The sequence below is a fragment of the Oryctolagus cuniculus genome, chromosome 2 (assembly GCF_964237555.1).
Source record: "Oryctolagus cuniculus chromosome 2, mOryCun1.1, whole genome shotgun sequence".
NCBI lineage: Eukaryota > Metazoa > Chordata > Mammalia > Lagomorpha > Leporidae > Oryctolagus > Oryctolagus cuniculus.
Genome location: NC_091433.1, coordinates 97870557 through 97891398, shown reverse-complemented (window position 1 = coordinate 97891398; position 20842 = coordinate 97870557). Strand labels below are relative to the sequence as shown.

Sequence of the window (20842 nt, the reverse complement as noted above, 5' to 3'; positions counted from 1 at the left end):
GTGATGATTTAAAGAAATTAAATCACATGAATGAAATTTTTGCATAAAATTCAGATTTTAAAGAGAAACAAAATGAATTTTTAGAAATGAAGAATTCATTAAATTAAATAAAAATGATGCGGAAAGCCTTAACAACTGAAATGATGAGGCAGAGGAATGAATATTTGAGTTAGAAAACAAATCTCTGAATTTTTTACAATCATATTAAAAAGAAACAGAAAAAATTAGAAAAACTAAAACCAGTGTTGCAGATTTATGGGATAATATCAAATAGACAAACATACATGTATTAATAATTCCTGAAGATGTGGAAAGAGAGAATGGATGAGAAGTTCTATTTAGTGAAATACTCACAGAAAAATTACCCAGTTCAGAGAAAGAAAGAGACATTCAGGTACAGCAAGCAAATAGAACTAACAGACATGAACAGAAAAATTCTTCCCCACACATATTGTAGTTAAAATTCAACAGTAAAACAAAGAAAATAGTCTAAAGCATGAGAGAAATGCCAGATTAATTTTAGAGGATGTCTAATAAGTATCACAGCTGAATTCTCATCAGAAACTCAAAGGGTAAGAGAGAATGGTGAGGTATAGTTCACGTCTTCTTCTCCCCTCTCCAGAAACCTTTTATTTAAGGAAAAGGAGCTTCATACATTTCATAATTACAACTTCAGAAACATGGCTATTCTTCCCACTGTACTGCCCTCTAACCCACTCTCCCACCCCTTTTCCTCCTCCCTCCCCTATTCTCACCTTTATGTTTTTACTAAGATCTATTTTCTGTTAACTTTGTATGCATATGATTAGCTCTATGTTAAGTAAGGAGTTCAGCAAATAGTATGAATGACAAAAAAAGAACTATTCTTCAACAGTTAAGACAAGAACTGTTAAAAATACAGTCCACATTTTAAGAGAAAGAAACTATCAACCTAAAATACTGTATCTTGCAAAGCTCTCATTTATTAATGTGGGTGAAACAAAGACCTTCCATAACCATGAGAAACTTAAAGAATTTCTCACCATTCATCCAGCCTCACAAAAGATGCTACAAACAGAAACCCAAAAGGATAGGACTATGAAAGAATGTGAAAGTAGAAAACCACCCAGTGAAAGTACAAAGCAAATGCAAAGTAAACAATATGAATATTTACATTAGAAAAATGGGAGGGTCAATCCTTATTTATCAACAGAAACCTTGAATGTAAATAAAATAGATCAAAACAGAAATCAACAAAAATGTCTGGGAATGAATGAAGACAACAATACAACATACCAAAACTTATGGGATACAGCAAAATTAGTGTTAACATAGAAATTTAGAGCAATTGGTGCCTACAGCAAGAAATTGGAAAGGCAACAAATAATGAGCTATCAATGCATCACAAGGACCTGGAACGACAACAATAAACCAAACCCAAACTTAGCAGGAGAAAAGAAATAATTAAAATTATTAGAGAAGAAATACACAAAATTGAAGCCAAATAAATACAACATATATAAAAAAATACAACATCCATTCAAGATGAAAACATTAAGCAAATTGGGTATAGAAGGAATATTCCTGAACGTATTCAAGACAATTTGTAACAAACCCACAGGCAGCATCTTATTGAATGGAGAATAATTGGAAGCATTTCAGTAAGACTTGGAACCAGACAAGGATGCCTACTCACACCACTGCTCTTTAATATAGTCTTGAAATTTTTAGCCAGAGCCATTAGGCAAGAAAATGAAATCAAATGTATACAAGTTGGAAAGGAGGAAGTGAAACTATCCCTATATGCGGATGATTTTATATATAGGGGATACAATAGATTCCAATGAGAGACTACTAGAACTCATAAAAGCATTTGATAAGGGAGGTGCTGTGGGAGAATGGTTAAAGCCTCCGCCTGCAGTGCTGCCATCCCATATGGGCACTGGTTTGAGTCCTAGCTGCTCCACTTCTGATCCAGCTCTCTGCTATGTCCCGGAAAAGCAGAAGAAGATGGCCCAAGTCCTTGGGCCCTGGCACCAGTGTGGGAGATTTGGAAGAGGCTCCTGGCCCTGACTTCAAATCAGCATAGCTCTAGCCATGCAGCCATCTGGGGAATAAACTAATGGATGAAAGACCTTTCTCTTCCTCTCTACCTCTACCTCTTTGTAACTCTGACTTTCAAATAAATGGATAAATCTTTTTTTTAAAAAAGAGTTTGGGATGCTGGTACCATTGGCTAATCCTCCGCCTGTGGTGCTGGCATTCACTATGGATACCAGTTCTAGTCTCAGTTGTTCCTCTTCCACCCTAGCTCTTTGTTGTGGCCCTGTAGGACAGTGGAGGATGGCCCAAGTGCTTGAGCTCCTACACCCTCATGGGAGACCGGGAGGAAGCACCTGGCTCCTGGCTTTGGAGCGGTACAGCTCTGGCCATAGTAGCCATTTGGAGAGTGAATCAATGGAAGGAAGATCTTTCTCTCTGTCTCTCTCTCTCTCACTGTCTATAACTCTACCTGTCAAATAAAGAGTTTGGTAAAGTGGCAAGATATAAGATCAACATAGAAATGTCAACATCTTTTGTATACACAGACAATGCCATGGCTGAGAAAGAACTTTTGAGAACAATCCCATTCACAAAAGTTACAAAAGTAATTCAATACCTTGGAATAAATTTAACCAATGATGTCAAAGATCTCTTTGATGAAAATTACAAAATATTAAAGTAATAGAAGAAGACATTTCAAAATGGAAAATTATTCCATTTTCATGAATTAGAAGAAGAAATATCATCAAAATGTCCATACTACCAGAAGCAATTTATAATCTCAATGTGATTCCAATCAAAACACCAAGGACATTCTTCACAGATGTAGAAAAAACGATGCTGAAAATCATATGGAAATATAGGAGACTCCAAATAGCTAAAGCAATCATATGCAACAAAAACAAAGCGAGAGGCATTAGTTTTCTTTTCTTTCAGATTTTATATTTTATTTAATTTTTAAAAGATTTTATTTATTTGAAAGGCGGAGTTACAGAGAGGCAGAGAGAGAGAGTGATTCCATCCTCTGGTTTACTCCCCAGTTGACTGCAATGACCGGAACTGTGCTGATCTGAAGCCAGGAGCAAGGAGCTCCATATGGGTCTCCCACGCAGGTGCAGGGGCCCAAGCACTTGGGCCATCGTCCACTGTTTTCCCAGGCCACAGCAGGGAGCTGGATGGGAAGTGGAGCAGCCTGCACTGGAACTGGCGCCCTATGGGATGCTGGTGCTGCAGTGCTGGCCCCCCAAATATCTCTTAAGGAAACAAGTAAGAGGGGATGAAAAAAGCATTCCCTGCCTCTGCCTTCAGGCTGAGCCAGCAGTGCTGGGAGAGGAGGCCCTGGTTGCTGACTCGGCAGAGCCCCGCAGCTGGGATCTAAATGACCCAGCACAGAACCTGGCGCCAGGGATGGGCAGGGGTGGCACGGGCACCTGGAGCCTGAGTGCTGGTGGCAGGTCAAGCGCGAGCCCCGCTGGGAGCTGGCAGGGGTGCCCGGTGCGGCCCGGCCCTTGGTTTCACCCCGCAGCCTTCCTTCCAGGCTCTCTGGGTTCCCGTGAATGGAACAACGCTGTCTCCAAGTCCTCCTGTGACTGGGGGTTTATATCCTGTTAGCCTGGTCCATCTGAGAGGCAGAGGCCTCCCATCTGCAGGCCCCAAGCTCCATTTCCTGAGGGGGCAGCGGCCCCAGTACCTGAGCAGTGGAGACTTGAACTCGGCCACCCCACTGGGGACAGGGGCATCCCAGGCGGTGGCCGCACACACGGGTGTCTCGAGCGCTGGGCCACCATGTGTGCCCCCACTCTGATCTGCTTGGGCTGCTCCCCAGGAGACCCCGTGGGACATTTCCTTGTCACACCTCATGGCCGTAGGAGTGTGGAGGAGAACCAGTTAGGGCTGCAGACGGCCCCTTGACTGGCCAGAGGAATGCTGGTCTTCAGGGGGGAAGACACAGGAGCAGGGAGCCCGTCCCCAGTCTCAAAAGGTGGAAGGCATGGGCAGCCTGCACGGCCCCCGCGGTGAGGCCTGTGCGCCTCCAGGTGGGGCCATGTGCGGCCCCTGTGGTCCCTTGCACCTTCTCTCACCTGTGTGTCGGCCGGGGCTCCCCGCGGTCATCACCCCATCTCCTGTGTTTATCTGGCAGCTCGGCCATGGACCCCATGGCTGATGGTGACGCAGCTCTGACACACTTGTCCCTGCACTTGACAGACAAGAACCCAGAGACAGCGGGCGCTCTGCTTAGCAGTTAAGACACTTGCTTTTCTTTCTCCTCCTGAAGATTTGTGTATTTATTTGAAAGGCACAGCTACACAGAGAGAGGGAGAGAAAGAGGTCTTCCATCTGCTGGTTCATTCCCCAAGTGGCGGCAATGGCCAGGGCTGGGCCAGGCCAAAGCCAGGAGCTGGGAGCTCTGTTCGGGTCTCCCATGTGGATGGTAGAGCCCAGCACTTAGGCCGTCCTCCATTGCCTTCCCAGGTACATTAGCAGGGGGCAGGAATGGAAATGGAGCAGCCAGGATGTGAACTGGTGGTGTGACAGGTGGCAGCTTAACCTGCTCTGCCGCCGTGCTGGCCCTAACACCTGCTAGGACATCTGCATTCTAGGTCCCAGTCCTGGATCCCCCTGACTCATCTCCTGGCCGACGCCCACCCTGGGTCCCCTGACTCAGCTCCTAGCTGACGCCCACCCTGGGTCCCCCCTGACTCAGCTCCCAGCTGACACCCACCCTGGATCCCCCGACTCAGCTCCCAGTCAATGCCCACCCTGGCTCCCTGCCACCCGCGGGGGAGCCCACGCAGAACTCTGAGCTTCGGCTCCCTCAGCCTTCCCAGACACCTGGGGGTGACCCAGTGGATCCGAGCTCTGCCTCTCACACTGAGCATGAGCTAAAGAGAACACAAAACTCCAAGAACCAAGGCTGCAGGCCCAGCGCAGAGGATTCCACTTAGATTCCCAAGGGCCTGAGGAGCCTGGCTTTGTCTGGGCCAAAGCTCCCAAGGTTGGGCGCATTTGCAACTCCCAGCCTGTGCACGGGCTCGCTGTGCTCTGCCCCAAGCAGAGAGGCGCTCCGGCCCAACGCTAAGTGCGCTCTGTTCTTGTTTTGTCTGAACGCCCTCTGCAGGACCCCGCCTGGCCACGCCACCCTCCTCTGGCTGGACATTCCGCCGGCACTGCCCGGCCCCAGCCGAGGGCGCAGGCTGCTCCGCGAAGACACAGGGACGGAGTCGCTAGGCAGCGGGGCAGCGGACACGGCCTGTAAGTTTTTGCGCGCCAGGCATGGCTCTGCCGGGACTGGGCCAGCAGATCCCAGAGGCCCTGACAGGAAGGGGGCTGCCCAGCTCTGGGGCCTGCAGGGGAGGGGCCGCTGGGACGTGGCTGCGCATGCTTGAGTCAGTTACTCAGCCTGTCTGCCTCCGCCTGCCCGTTCCTCAGCTGCGAATCACAGGAAGTGAGCTTGTAAGGGTAAAAGAGGTGACACGGGGCTGGCACTCAGGCCAAAGGCTGCTCCCCCAGCCCACAGGCTGCTCCCCTGTCCCACAGTGGAGCCCTTGGGTCTAGTGCCGGGCTATCACTGCTGTCGTCAGCTCCCTGCCAGTCCACACCCTGCGAGGCAGCGGTGACAGTTCAAGTGCCAGTGCCCCTGCCACCTGCACGGGAAACCCGGATGGAGCTCCCAGCTCCCGGCCTCGGCCTGGCCCAGCCCTGGCTACAGGCACTGGAGTGAACCAGTGCGTGAAAGACCCCTCTGTCACTCTGCCTTGCAGAAAGATAAGGTAGGTAAGTGAATGAATACAACTTTAAGGATGTTTAAATCCGTGGACTTAGAACATGCCTGGGCCTCCTTTAATCAGCCGAGGGCCCAGGAGAGAAAGGCCCGACCCCCCGGGGGGGGCTTGCAGGTGGCCTCTCCCTGGGCCTCCACACCCGCGCGCACCCCCAAGACAGGCCCCCCCACAGGGTGAGGACAGTGCATGCTGGGAAAGTGTGTGGGCTGCAGGCCGTTTTGCACCCAAATAATCTTTAAGGCATTTTCAAGACTTTATTAGACTTGAGCAGCCAAGACAGGGAACCCCCACTGCTGGTTCAGTCCCCAGATGGCCACGGCAATGCCCACAGGGGAGCCCTCCCTGCTGCCCTCCAGGACTCGCCCCAGCCTCATGGTGTGGGGTGTGGCTGCCTCAAAGAGGGGGCCCCATGGCAGCCCCTGCCCTGGGCAGGCCCGCAGGCACCATCCGCCCGCAGTCATTCAGCATCAAGTTCAGGCCCCCAAATCCCATCGGAATCAGGGGCGCAAGACTCGGGTTGGATTATCCTGGGCTAGAATTCCTCTCCAGCCAGGGACCACGAAACCGGAGTTACTGCTCCTGGGCGGGCAGCTCCATGCAGAGGGAAGCAACACCCCCCCCAACACACACACCCATAACTCCGAAGCCTGGGGGGCAGATGTGTTGGGTTTTAGTTTTCAGGGCGGGTCCCTTAGGTGTGAGGCTTGGGGGTGACCTTCTGGCTCCAATCAGTCCTCACTGCCACATGGCCACTCTGAGGGGTCAGTGCCTCCCGGGCAGGAACGAGACCTCAGTGTCAGGGTCACTGCTGGGCCCTCCCTTGGCCCCTACAAGGAGAGGAGTGACGCTGGCATCACACACACCCAGCTCCCCAAGCCCAGCCTGCTTCCCGCTGAGCTCTGTCTGAGAGGGGGGCTCTGCCTCCTGCCTGTCTCAGCCAGGCAAGGTCTGGGACTCAAGTGACCTCTGGGCAGGATGGTAACCTCCCTACCAGGCCACTCCCGGCTCCACAGTGCTGAGCACATGCACAGAACGGTGACCTGACCATTTTCTGCCAGGATGCACCTCTTACATTTTTCTACGTATTTATTTAAACGGGAGACAGGCAAAGTCAGAGACAGAGACCTCCGCCTGCTAGGTCACTCCCCAGACACCCGCGACGGCCAGGGCCGGGCCAGGCTGAAGCCGGGAGCCAGGAGCTCCATCGAGTCACATGGGTGGTGCAGGGGCCCAGGGTGCGCAAGAACGGGGGCTGGCTGGGGCTGGCTGGATGCAGAGCCGGGACCCGCGGCGCCTTCACCACTGCAGCCAGTGCCCACCAGCTGCCCCGCAGGCATGAGGGGATGGCCACGGCTGCCCCGCCCCGGCCCTGCCACTCTGCCTCCTCTGCCAGGCAGGGCAGTGGGGTGGGGGGAGCGCGAGGGGCCACAGGTCCTGTCGGCCTCTCCCCAGCCCCTCCCGGTGCACTGAACTTCAACTGACCCTACCAGAAACGCAAGACCCTGGTGGCCCCAGAGATCAGCATCTCGCTGGACCAAAGCAAGGGCTCCCCGCTGTCCGACGACTTCCTGGACATGCCCGACAACCTGGACATGAACGTGGACGACATAGAGAGCCCCGACGAGATGGACTCGCTCAAGTTCCTGGACAACGGCAATGAGCTGGAGTGGGAAGGTAAGGGCCTCTGGGCTGTCCCAGTCTTGGCCACAGGTGCGGGGTGCGGGATCCGCGGGGGCCACGGAATGGTGCAGGGTTCACGCGCCCCTGCACCTGTTGCCACCGCGCGGGTCTTCCCCGAGATCCTCGAAGGGGACCGCGGCCCGCGGCCTGCCTGGCTTTTTGAGCGCTTTCTCTGGGCGCTGGGGATGCGGGGGGACACGGCGGGGACGTGGCGGGAGGTGACACAGCTCCGCCCACGGGCGTGGGCAGCCATGACACTGAGGGCAGGGCGTGGGTGTGGCTGGCACGGAGCAGGGGGCAGGGACGCTGCTCCAATCCTAGGGAGCCCAGGACGACCTGGCCCCTTGTCCACACTGCCCGGGGGGCAGAAGCTCCGGCCAGGGTAACCGAGTGGGGTCCTTGGAAAGGATGCCCGTCACAGGCCTGGGGGATGGCAAGGGGTGGAATGGCCAGGCAGGAGCTAGGGGAGAGGGAGGCAGGCGCTGGTCTCACAGCCCCAGTGGCCACAGCGAGGGCTCTGACGGGAGATGCGGAGCAGGATCGGCCAGGTCTGATGTCCATGTGTGTGGGGCAATCTCACGGTCACGGCCAGGGAGGAGCGGGCAGGTGGGGGCGGGGCCCAGGGAGGAGCTGGCAGGTGAGGGCGGGTGGGGGCCCAGGGAGGAAGCAGGAGGGACTTCGCTCCAGGATTTCGGAGAGCAGTAAACAGATCTGCTCTGGCACTCGCACTCTTCCTAGGTTTTCATTTGCTTTTCTGATTTATTTGAAACGCAAAGTCAGAGAGAGAGAGCGAGCGAGCAAGCGCGCTCCCATCCGCTGGGTCACTCCCCACATGGCCACAACGGTCTCCCACGCGGGTGCAGGGCCCCCCGGCACTTGAGCCCTCACCGCTGCCCCCAGGGTGCGCATGGGCAGGGAGCTGGATCCGAATCCAGTCTGACCCAGGATGCCCCTGTCTCAATCTCCTCACCAAACGCGGGTCCCGAGGTCCCCACTGGACGCGGCCCCCAGCAGAGCGAGGACGGCGCCCGGCGCTCAGCGGCCGAGCCTAGCCCAAGAGCCCGAGAGCCCTAAAGCCCGGGGCGGGAGCGCTGTGTGCGGGACTTCAGGGTAGGGCAGGCCAGGAGGGCGCCCGCTTCCCCCATCAGATCCTGGGTCCCTCCCCAGCTCTGCTCCAGACTCAGCCTGCAGGGGTGGCCCAGGTGCTCCCGGCCAGCACCAGAAGACCCAGATGGCGCTCGCGCCCCAGCAGGGCAGATCCAGGGGACCCGGATGGCGCTCCCGCCCCAGCACAGTAGGCCTGGGGGACCTGGATGGTGCTCGTGCCCCAGCACGGCAGGCCTGGGGGCCTGGATGGTGCTCCCGCCCTAGCATGGCAGGCCTGGGGAGTGACCGGAAGGGAGCTGGGTCTGACTCCCATGGCACAGCTGTGGACCCCAGTTCCCCCACTGCTGTCAGCAAGGTGGCTCTGCCGAGGGGTAGGGGATATGGAGTAGCACACCGTGAACCCCCAGGCCCTCTGGCTGCTCGCGTCAGTTAAGGGGCAAGAGACCCAGGAAGTGTTAGGAGTCAAATGTCCGGGAGGCGCAATCTCGGAAGGCTTTCTGGAGGAGTTGGCACTTGAGCCAGGTCCTGTCAGGGCACAGGCGGCCAGGTTGGGAGAAGGAAGGCAGCCGCGAGAGGCCAGCGCGTCCATCTCAGGGGTGCTGCTTCCAAATGACACCCCGGTGGCCCCCGCCAAGAACATGCCTGGGGACAGCGTGGACCTGTTTGGGGACGGCGTGGCAGAGGACAGCGGTGTGGCCAACGGGCGCCTGTGGCTCATGGTCATCATCGGGGAGCAGGAGCACCGCATGGACCTGCACATGATCCAGCCGCACATGAAGGTGGTCACGCACGGAGGTGAGGCCCCCGGGGACCCGTGCTCACCCACGGAGGTTGACCCCTGTACCCGTAGTCACCTCGGAGGTGGGACCCCCACCATACCCGTGGTCACCCTGGAGGTCGGACCCCTGTACCCGTGGTCACCCCGGAGGGCGGATCCCCCGGTACCCATGGTCACCCCGGAGGTCACCCCTCCTGTACCCATGGTCACCCCGGAGGTGGCCCCCCATACCTGTGGTCACCCCGGAGGTCGGACCCCTGTACCCGTGGTCACCCCAGAGGTCGGACCCCTGTACCCGTGGTCACCCCAGAGGTTGACCCCTGTACCCGTGGTCACCCCGGATGTCGGATCCCCCCCGTACCCATGGTCACCCCGGAGGTCACCCCTCCTGTACTCGTGGTCACCCCGGAGGTGGCCCCCCATACCTGTGGTCACCCCGGAGGTCTGACCCCCCGTACCCGTGGTCACCCCGGAGGCCGGATGCCCCCATTACCACGTGGTCACCCCGGAGGTCGGCCCCCTTGCCGGGCCCGGCAGCCCCTCCGTGCCCCACCGCGGCAGAGGGTGGAGCCTGCGTGGCTCCGAGCTCAGAGACGGCCGCCCTCAGCGCCTCTCCCCAGGCAACCACGGCGAGGGCCTCAACGCCATCATCGTCTTCACCTCCTGCTTCCTCCCCGACAGCAGCTGCGCTGACTACCACTGTGTCATGGAGAACCTGTCCTGTGAGCGGGCGGCGGGGCGGGGTGGGCGGGGCAGGGCAGGCGCGGGGCGTGGCTGCTCACCCAGGCTCTCTGTCCTGCTGGCCCCACTCACCAAGCCTGGGCCTTCCCCTGGACCCCTGTCTCGGCAGCCGTCGCCACCACCACACATGTCCATCACCAACACTACCATCACCGTCATCATCACCACAAACACTACCGTGAGCACCAATACTGCCACCCTGATCCCCATCACACGTCTGTCACCACCACCACCACCACCACCACCATCACCATCGCCATCACACGCGGGTCACACCCGTCACCGCCTCCCATGTTGCAGCCACAGGCCAGGTGCCCCCCGCGTCCACACCCGCAGCCGCCCAGACAGGCTCAGTCCCCGGCCCCAGGTCACAGTTTCACGGGGAGGATGAGTGACAGTTGTCCATCACTGTCACTCTCACTCCTGGACCCCCAGAGTTCCACCCAGCACAGGCGGCCAGCGGGGCAGGGACCTCCAGGTAACCCGTGTGCTGAGCTGGGTGGTCATGTCCACCCCCAAGGCTCGCCCAGAGTGGGCCCGAGGGGCTGGAACATGACCCCTGCCCCAGATCCCCCGACCCTTCCCAGAGCCCCCTGACCCTCTCCACAGAGTCCGTAGGCCCCCTCCACCAGAGCCCCCCGACCCTTCCCAGAGACCCCCGCCCCTCCCCAGAGCCCGCGCCTCTCCTTCAAGCCCCACCGCTCGCCCGAGGGGGTACCCCCGATCCCTGAGGCCCACGGGGGAGGCCTGGGCTGGGTGCGGCCGCCCTGAACCTGACCCGCTGCCCCACACAGCTAAGTCAACAGCAGCCTGGTGGCCGAGGACTACATAATCCTGTTCTGAATGGCGCCACACCTGGCGCAGGATGCTGGGCCTCGGCTGGTGAGGGCATGGGCATGGGCGCACTGCCCGGGGTGCTCCACGCTCTGAGCCACCTGGGCCCTCAGCTGCCCTTGGCTTGTAGGAAGCTTTTGTTTTCAAGACATACTACAGCGCAGTTATAATCAAAAGTCTGGTACTGACAAAAATGAAAAAGAAAAAAGAGGTAAAGCAGTAGACCAATGGAACAGAATAGAAACACCTAAAATAAATCCAGGGGCCTCCAACCAACTTAAATTTGACAAAGCAGCTAAAATCAATCCCTGCAGCAAGGTCAGTCTCTACAGCAAATGTTTTGGGACTACTGTGTCTGTACATGCAGAAGTAAAAAATAAGACCCCTACCCTACATCTACACAAAATCCTTCAAAATGGATCAATGTCCTAAACCTAGAGGACTATCAAATTACTAAGGAACATTGGAGAAACTCTGCAAGACATTGGCATAGGGAAACACTTCTTGGAAAAGGCCCTAGAAGCACACACAATCAAAGCCCAAACTGACAAATGGGATTACATCAAGTTGAGAAGCTGTGCACTGCAAAGGAAACACTAAGCAAAGTAAAGAGGCCATTGACAGAATGGGAGAAATTATTTGCAAACTAGGAAAATTATAAAGGATTAACATCCAGAATCTATAAAGAGCTCAATAAACTCAACTACAACAGAACAATCCAGTTAAGAAATGCGCAAATGACTTAAACAGGCATTTTTAAAAGAGGAAATTAAAATGGCCAATAGACACATGAAAAAATTCTCAGGATCACAAGCCATCAGGGAAATGCAAATCAAAACCACAATAAATTTCACCACAACCCAGTTAGAATGAATCTCATACAGAAATCAACAAAAAACAAATGCTGGCAAGTATGTGGGGAAAAGGTACCCTAATCCACTGTTAGTGGTAATGTAATCAATTTTTATTTTATTGGACAGAATTATAAACAGTGAGAGAGAGACAGAGAGAAAGGTCTTCCTTCCATTGGTTCACTCCCCAAATGGCTATAATGGACAGAGCTGCACTGATCCAAAGCCAGGAGCCAGGTGCTTCCTCGTGGTCTCCCATGCAGGTACAGGGGCCCAAGCACCTGGGCTATCCTCCACTGCTTTCCCAGGCCACAGAAGACAGCTGAACTGGAAGAGGAGCAACCAGGACTAGAACTAGCACTCATATGGGATGCTAATGCCACAGACAGAGGAATAGATAGTCTAATGCACCACTCCAATGTTTTATTCTCAAGAAAAGTGTGATATAGCAAGTAGCTCTGAAATTCCAGCTTCCCAAATTTTCACCAAGACTTAGTGTCACTCAGTGCAAATTTGCTATTTCATGGATGTATTAATTGATCCTTACAAATTAAGCATAATATTTTCTTTCAAATAATTTCCTGCTTAATCCACAAAATGTATGTATACTCTTTTCTAATATTTTTTTTTGCCTAATTTTCTTTTTTTAACTTTTATTTAATGAATATAAATTTCAAAAGTACAGCTTATGGAGTACAATGGCTTCTCCCCCTTACCTTCCCTCCCACCCACAACCCTCCCCTTTCCCTCTCCCTCTCCCCTTCCATTCACATCAAGATTCATTTTCAACTCTCTTTATATACAGAAGATCAGTTTAGTATATATTAAGGAAATATTTCAACAGTTTGCACCCACATAGAAACATAAAGTGAAAAATACTATTTGACTACAAGTTATAACATTAAATCACAATGTACAGCACATCAAGGATAGAGATCGCACATGAGGAGTAAGTGCACAGTGACTCTTGTTGTTGACTTTACCAATTGACACTCTTGTTTATGGCATCAGTAATCTCCCTAGGCTCTAGTCATGAGTTTCCAAGGCTATGGAAGCCTTTTGAGTTTGCTGACTCTGATCATATTTAAACAAGGTCATAGTCAAAGTGGCAGTTCTCTCCTCCCTTCAGAGAAAGGTACTGCCTTCTTTGATGACCTGTTCTTTCCACTGGGATCTCACCCGCAGAGATCTTTCAGTTAGATCATTTTTTTTTTTTGCCAGAGCATCTTGGCTTTCCATGCCTGAAATACTCTCATGGGCTCTTCAGCCAGATCTGCATGCCTTAAGGGCTGATTCTGAGGCCAGGGTGCTGTTTAGGACATCTACCATTCTATGAGTCTGCTGTGTATCCTGCTTCCCATGTTGGATCATTCTCTCCCTTTTTTATTCTATCAGTTAGTATTTTCAGACACTAGTCTTTTTTATGTGATTCCTTTGACTCTTAGTCCTATCATTAAGATCAATTGTGAACAGAAATTGATCAAATGGACTAGTGAGATGGCATTGGTACATGCCACCTTGTTGGGATTGAATTGGAATCCCCTAGTATGTTTCTAAGTCTACCATTTGTGGCAAGTCAGCTTGAGCATGTCCCGAATTGCACATCTCTTCCCTCTCTTATTCCCACACTTATATTTAACAGGGATCACTTTTCAGTTAAATTTCAACACTTAAGAATAACTGTGTATTAATTACAGAATTCAACCAATATTATTAAGTAGAACAAAAAAAATTCTTAATGTGAATATACGGGATGACAATCATTCAAAATTATCTTTGTCACTGATTTTGTAGATGAGATATCAAACACATATATCCTTTGGTGGCTTAAAGTGTTTCTGAAGTGAAGGTCCCACACAATGTAACAGGAAAGGAATTTGAAAAGGTGTGAGTAAAGAGAAACTAAGGGGTATCCTTATTCATTATCAAGTCAAAAATAAAATCTACTTTTTAAAGTTGTTCAAAACATTTCTATGTCATAGAGTTAGAAATTAGGCCTTGACCATATTATTTGGGTATTTCATGTCAATGGTACCACTTCTCTGGGCCTTAGTTTCATCATGTAAAAATAAATTATACCTAAAGTTTCTATCTTTATAATTTAATTGTTTATTACTTGCTTGTTGTCCTCTGCTAAGCAAGATGTTGCCACTCTACCTTGGATAAAAAAAAGTTATCTTTAAAACTAATATTTGTTGCTATACACAATATTGTGAGAGGTTATTAAATAATATTTAAGGATGAATAGAGCCAAGTAAAGAGTACTCTGAGAAGTAGAAAACTAAATTGGAAATAGAAAAGGTGAAAGAAGATGTTGAAATCATCTTCTGGTAGAGAAATTTTTGAAAATGTATTAATTATGTGGCAAATATTTTTGTTCACAATAGTGAGTCTGCATATTTGATACATGTGGAACAACTCAACACAGAAAACCTTCAAATTCTGCCCTCAAGTATTCCATATAATTTACCACCTTGGTGTATCTTAAGGAAACAGTGAAAGATAATTCTACCAGGTCCATTGAATGTCATGGAATAAATCAAAAGCAGCCATCTTGTGTGTTCATGGAGAATTCATGGATAATTTACCCCATATGACTTTGACCAGGTAACTATATCAAAATTTACCCTTATATAAAATAAAGTAATAGTAGTCCCTGATACTCTGAAAATTCCAGGAGACAACACACAATAAAAGAGAGCCAATACCAGTGTTCTATATTTTGTATATAATTTACAATATGTGCATTGCAAGCATTGATGAATCCACTAACCAAATTACAAATTTAAATGTTACTATACTTTGGAAACCTTTTCCTACCTCTCTGTTACAATTCTTCCCCAGTGGAAGTCACTCTCTTTGATTTTATGATAATCATTCTTTAAGTGGGTTGTTCTCTCCTGCACAGGGAGGCAGCCTGTCAGGTTTCCTCCACCCAACTATAAACATTCTTTAAGTGATATTATTTAATATTTTCCTATTTTGCATTTTGTTTATGAAAAAAAATCACATGGTGCCAAATCCAACTTGCTTCCATAATATACTTTTTAGGATTCATCAGAGTAGACATACGTCTTGTTGATCCACTTTCACTGTGCGGTCTTTACTACATGAATATGTGCTGATTAGTTTGTTCACTCTAATAATGGTGACATTTGGGGCTATTTCCATGGTTTTTTTGATATCATAAAAACACTGTTATGCATATCCTTGTCCATGACTTCTCTGTACCTAACCCAGATTATTGCTAGATTTCTAACTAGAAGTGGAATTGCTCTGATTCATGTAAAGCATCTGTTCACTAACTGATCTCCACCTCTTTGATTTTGACCTCACTCATCCCATTGACTTTAATATCAACTCTGGATATCCCAGAGAACCATCACTAGACTGATCAGGAGAGAGAGAGAGAGACAGAGAAGCTTTTCAGTTTCATTCTCCAAATGCCCTCAAGAGCTGCAGCTGGAGCTGGGCTAGGCCAAAGCCAAGAAGAAGCAACTTCATCCAGGTCTCCTATGTAGATGGCAGCAACCCATGTACTTGGGCCAGTATCTGCTTCTCACAATAAATTATCAGGAACCTGGATTGATGTGTGCATTCTAAGTGTCAGCTTAACCTACTGTGCTATAACACTCACCTTAAGATAACAACTATTTTGCAAGTAACAATACATAATAAGGAACAAAATGAGCCAGGTATTACTAGCTGGAATTGCGCATGCACAATTAACAGCCAAGTGTTATTATGCCCTCCCATAGATATTTATTTAAATTATATTATCTTTCCTTATTTTCTCTAGTTTTCTGACTACTATCTCTTAAGCTAAAGGAAATTTGTTTTAGGAAACATCTTGAAAACTACTTTCTCTAGACATGTGTTTATTGCAAAAAAGAAAATTACAAAAGTGAATTCATGAACAAGTAAACATAACTGCTATTTTTATTTAGATTAATTTTAATTTTCTTTTAATAGAACTGATAGAAGGAACAGCAAACATCATTTTAGAAACTTTAAAATACTATTATTATAGTCTACAAGATATCTATATTACTTGATAAATCTTTCTCATAGTTATATTCCTGAAGTAATGCTAGGATTGTGTTGAAGCTAAAGGGGTACACACACTGGGAAGTCTTTTCCTTAATATCAGAGATACTTCATGCCTAATTTGTGGGAGACTAAAGTACCATAAGGGACAACCTGGGTAGGAGATGAGGGGCTTGACTGATGACAATTGTGCTTACTAAACTAAATAAAAAGGATATATTGTTTCTCTTCAGTTAAGAATAAACCTACATATATGGAAAATTGATCCAATGGGCTTATCGAAATCATTGGTATTTTTCCTATGTAATAAAGTTCCCCAAATTACTTGATCTGTGGCCAATATGGTAATCTGAGAGTGTAAAAGTGACATGATCTTGATAATGTGACTTACATTCCCTGTATTCTTAGCTCATGGCTACACATTAGCTGCTGTATGACCAACACACTGTGTTTCAGGAAGGAATAAGGAAAATGATTTTGCAGCATAAGCTTCCTCCATTATAATGAACATTCCAAAGAAATTATCTCAATGACTTCCATTTTCACCTTAGTTTTTCAAGAGAATACATCACAACAGAGATTTTTGTTTAAATATTTTGAACTACTGTAATAAACAGGATGTGCTAACAGATACCATGCAAGTCATGTTGACACACAGAAACAAATATAACAAAATTATCATAATTAAATCTGTGTGCTGTATTTAAAAATAAAAAATACAAAAATGAGTTAAAAATAAAAATCAAATATTAACACACTTGAAGGTATTACAATGGAAATTAACATAAAGTCAAGGGCTAAGATCTGATTATAAATGGAAAATAAATGTGTTTGAAAACATACAAACTGAAACAAAGCAAAAAATCAAAATAGATAATGAAAATAAAAATCATTATACTATAGTGTGCATAGTTTTAAGCAAAAATAATTTTCCCATATACAGAGGTGGTGAATTTGGGAGGTTGACAAAGGAATGTGGTGTGATGGGGTTAAGATGCATTAACTTTAATATTCTAATGATTGAAACATTTTTATTTATTTTTAAGCTGTTAATATAGTGAAAAATATCTTCCTTGCTGTTCAATGATGTAAGTATTCACCCTTAAAGGCAGTGCATGATATCACTTCAGTCTCCACTTTCAGAGATATTCCACCCATTTAACCTATACTTTATTGCCTTTTTTTCAGAACCAACAATAGAAGAATAAAGTTACTGGTCTGAATTTTGTTATGGTGTCCAACTGATAAATCTTGAATATAATACTATAAAAGTGCTTTGGTAACTTTGTAAAATCACATGCTGTTACATTTTATATACCATTCTTATTGTTTGAAACATACATTTCCTCTTTTGCCAATTTTATCTTTCTATTTTTCCTTACTACAAGGGAGAGGTCCCTGCCTGGCCCCTTCCCAGATTGGCAGGAAGAAAAATGGCATCATGGCAGTAGGGAGTGTAGTAACTGTGGGTATGGAAGGAAACACAGGTCTAACATTAGCTGTGAGGAAACAGCATGGAACACATTCCATGACAAATGTGCATGTTTCTGTGTCTACCCCATGTGGTCCATGGTGTCTTTCCCTGCTGGCCACCTGTCCCAGCTCTTGTTGTGGGATGGGAGAGGGAGCTGCAGGGATTCTGAGACAGAAGGGCAGCAAGGGGCAGGGGCTGATGGAGGCCTTCAGACAGCTGGGGTGGGCCATACACTCAAATGTGAGGAAACTGGGAGATAGTTCCCTCAGGACTTTGCCCCAATGTTCCCTGAATATTCAACAAGACTGCTCCTCACCATTGAGCCTCTGAGTCTGAGGAGAGAGAGGGTTGCTGGCTGGGTCTCTCAGAGAGTCTGGCACTTGACAGTGTTTCATGTCAAAAATAAATAATTTACTAAAAAGCAGCTTGCCACACCCATGGTGAGCAAAGCCTCGTGGTGGAAAGGGGATGTCCAGCCAGCTGGGATGGTTAATACCTGTTTTTTCTCCTCCCAGCCCACCCAGGTGCAGCTGTCAGGCCCAACAGGCCTGTGACAACAGCTGTCAGATGAGCATCAGGTAGCAGAGAGCAGGGTGGAATGTTGATGATGAGGGAATCTCCTGATGTGATTTTATGTAAAGGATGACAGTGGCATGTGCTGAGTTTCAGAACATGGGCAGCAACAGCAATATGGTATAAATAGTTCCAAGTCCCCAAAGAAGAGACATGGCTGGATGTCTGGGCTCCTCCAGTTAAACGTGGACAGCTGCTATGCAGCAGGAAGGTCAGAGCCTTCATCTGGTTTACAGGGCTGTCGGTCTGTTGAGGGCAGAGGCACTTAGCTCCATAGTGCATTGTGTCAGGATGGACAGGAGTGGGCCCTGTAGATGGCAGGGCTGCTCATAGTAAATTGGATAGTGATTGCTGAGTGGGTACTGGATCCACCACCACCACTGTTTGAGGAGACTAGGACAATCACTGTGCTCCTTATTCAGCCTGTTTAAGAGGCAGTGTCACTGACAATCCCTGCATTGGCAAAAAGAATCAGATCCTTGTGGCCTATGAATGGAGCTGCCACCAGTGGCACCAGTCAGGTAGTGGGTAGAGCACATCCCAGTCATGGCCATCCCATTACTGAGGTTGTAGGAGCTGTCCAAGTTCCATATAGTTTCACATGTGATTCACCATGGGAACCAGGTAGTGTTAAGGCCTCTATGGCTGTGTATCAAAAAAATGGGTTTTTCAAATCCAGGAAGTTCAGGGATTTAGAGCCCATCTTGTCCTGACCATAATATTGATGTCTGTATTTGGGGTCCTGTTGGCAATAAACAGATATGTTGCTGAAAGCATATCTCCAGCCTTGGCAAATTGTGATCACTGTTGCAGGTACCAGAAATGGTAGCAGTGTGTTAAGGGACCTGTCACAGCCATGCAGAGCCACATGGTCGTAATGGAGCCAATAAAAGCAACATAAAACGAGAAGGTCAGATCTCTGAATGAAGCATGTGGAGTTGTATGAGTTCTCCCTGTGAGAATCTCTCTTTGGCTTCTTTTTTTAAGATTACTTATTTGAAAGGCAGAGTTGAGGGAGAGAGAGGGGGAGAGAGAGAGAGAGAGAGAGAGAGAGAGAGAATCTTCAATCCATTGCTTCGCTCCCCAAATGAACTCAATGCCTGTAGCTGGGCTTATCTGAAGCCGGGAGCCAGGAGCTTTTTCCATGTCTCTCATGTGGGTGCAGGAGTCCAAGCATCTAGACCAATGTCTTCTGCTTTCCTAGGCCATTTGCAGGGAGCTGAATCAGAAGTGGAGCAACCAGGACTCCAGCCAGCACCCATATGGGATGCAGGCACTGCAGGCGGTGGCTTTACCCACTATGCAAAGGCATTGGCTCATCTCTTTGGATTTTGAGAGATGCCTCTGCCAGCATCTAACTTCCTGCCACAGCCCCTGAAACACACACCAGCCACTGACTGACATCCCACTGCACATGCCACCACCCCAGCTGCCATCTTAAATCCCAGCATAGGCCTCGTGGCCACATGAGTAATGCAGCAGCTTGAGTGTTCTGTATTTATTGAATGGTGCCCTAATAAAATTAGGACATTGCAGGTAATCACTTTGATATGGATCTCAGAAACTGCAGTACACTTGGGTTAGACAGATACAAACTACATTTCTTGGGGAGACAGTTGTGTCAGAGAGGGCCTTCATGGTGGGCCTCAATAATTTATATTCTCCTCCACAATATCTAAGAGTTTCTGATTCCTGTATCATTTCTAATCTGTCATGCTGTAGTATTTGGTATCCCAGTTTACCTTTTTCTCCTTTTTCATCCTTCTATTGTTTCTATCATCTAAATATTCTATAGTAAGAAGGTACTTCTTTTATTTTCATGAAACATATATCAATATGTTTATAATGTGAATATAAATTTTGTTTGTTTTAAGTTTTATTAATATAATGGGAGCAGATCTTACGCATTCCATAGGTACAGTTCCACGAAGACAACCACACTTCCCCTTACTCCTCTGCTCCCCCAACCCTCTCTCATCCTCCCCAAAACCCCTCCCACCCTGCTCCCTTCATCAATTCTTGCAAAGACATAATTTTAATCCAGTGTATATTCAAAGACATAATTTGCCACTAATTAATTATAACATTCAACAAGTAAATTATTATTATTAATTATAATATCCAACAAGAAATATAAACACTAGCTAAAATGACAATCTCAGTTTTCTTTTATGTGTGTTTATTTTCTTGTGGGTAAAATTAGACCTGCTCCCATTAAGATATATTTATATTTATTTACTTTGATTTGTTAAGTTGTCTATATTCTTCCTTGACTTTTCTATCTGATCATTCAGTAGTAACTTTCTGTTTAAATGTCTGTGTCTTCAAATTATTGTCTAAATCTAGAAAGGACTGTCACCTCTCATTGTGTTTTATTTTTAGAAATTCTTCATGCTTATTTTCCCCATGAACTTTAAAATCACCTTATAGAAAATACACACCACAGATGACAATCACCCTCTTCTCATTAGTGATTGAGCATGCAAAAAGCAGAAAAGATTAATTCACTAAATGTCCCTCAGTGTCCTAATCATCTCCATTTTTCTTTAAAATCATCAGAAGCAATTCCAGCATTACCAGCCAACTCCTTCAGACCAGCTCTGTACCCTTTGCTTTCAATGATTTCCCACCTGGCAGAAGCTGTGGCAGATTTTCACCTTGCAGCCTTACACAGTCACACAAACCAGTTCCTTACTGTCAGCATCCTTCTATGCACCACACACACACACACACACACACACACACAGTGGCTCTGTTCCTCTGTTCCTCTCTCCCTTCAAACATTTCCATTTACCTTTTTTTATTTTGCCTGGCATTAATATTTTACCTTTGCTCACATAGATTTTCTGCTGCTGCTGTGTTTTATTCTAAGCATTTATATCTTTCTTTCCATCATAGTTTCTCATTATTGTTTCTACTTATGAAGAGTAGTGTTTGAAAAATATTTATATTC

The 20842-nt window shown here is 48.1% G+C and overlaps 1 protein-coding gene across 2 annotated transcripts in view; it reads left to right on the top strand.

The window, feature by feature from the left end:
• The window catches only part of LOC127488448 (ESX-1 secretion-associated protein EspK-like), a 131621-nt gene extending 110782 nt beyond the window's left edge, over nt 1-20839 (top strand). Inside the window, exons 2-6 of one of the 2 annotated variants that reach the window (XR_011386415.1) lie at nt 5141-5274; nt 7295-7478; nt 9227-9386; nt 14183-14402; nt 16889-20839. Coding sequence is in view for 1 of the 2 variants with exons in the window: in XM_051837814.2 (XP_051693774.2) it covers nt 7461-7478; nt 9227-9817 (609 nt within the window). In the remaining variant the exon portion in view is untranslated. Of the gene's footprint in view, nt 1-5140; nt 5275-7294; nt 7479-9226; nt 10113-14182; nt 14403-16888 lie in introns of those variants that run through there. The other variant, XM_051837814.2, reaches the window with a different exon arrangement.
• Nucleotides 20840-20842: the final 3 nt, after the last annotated feature.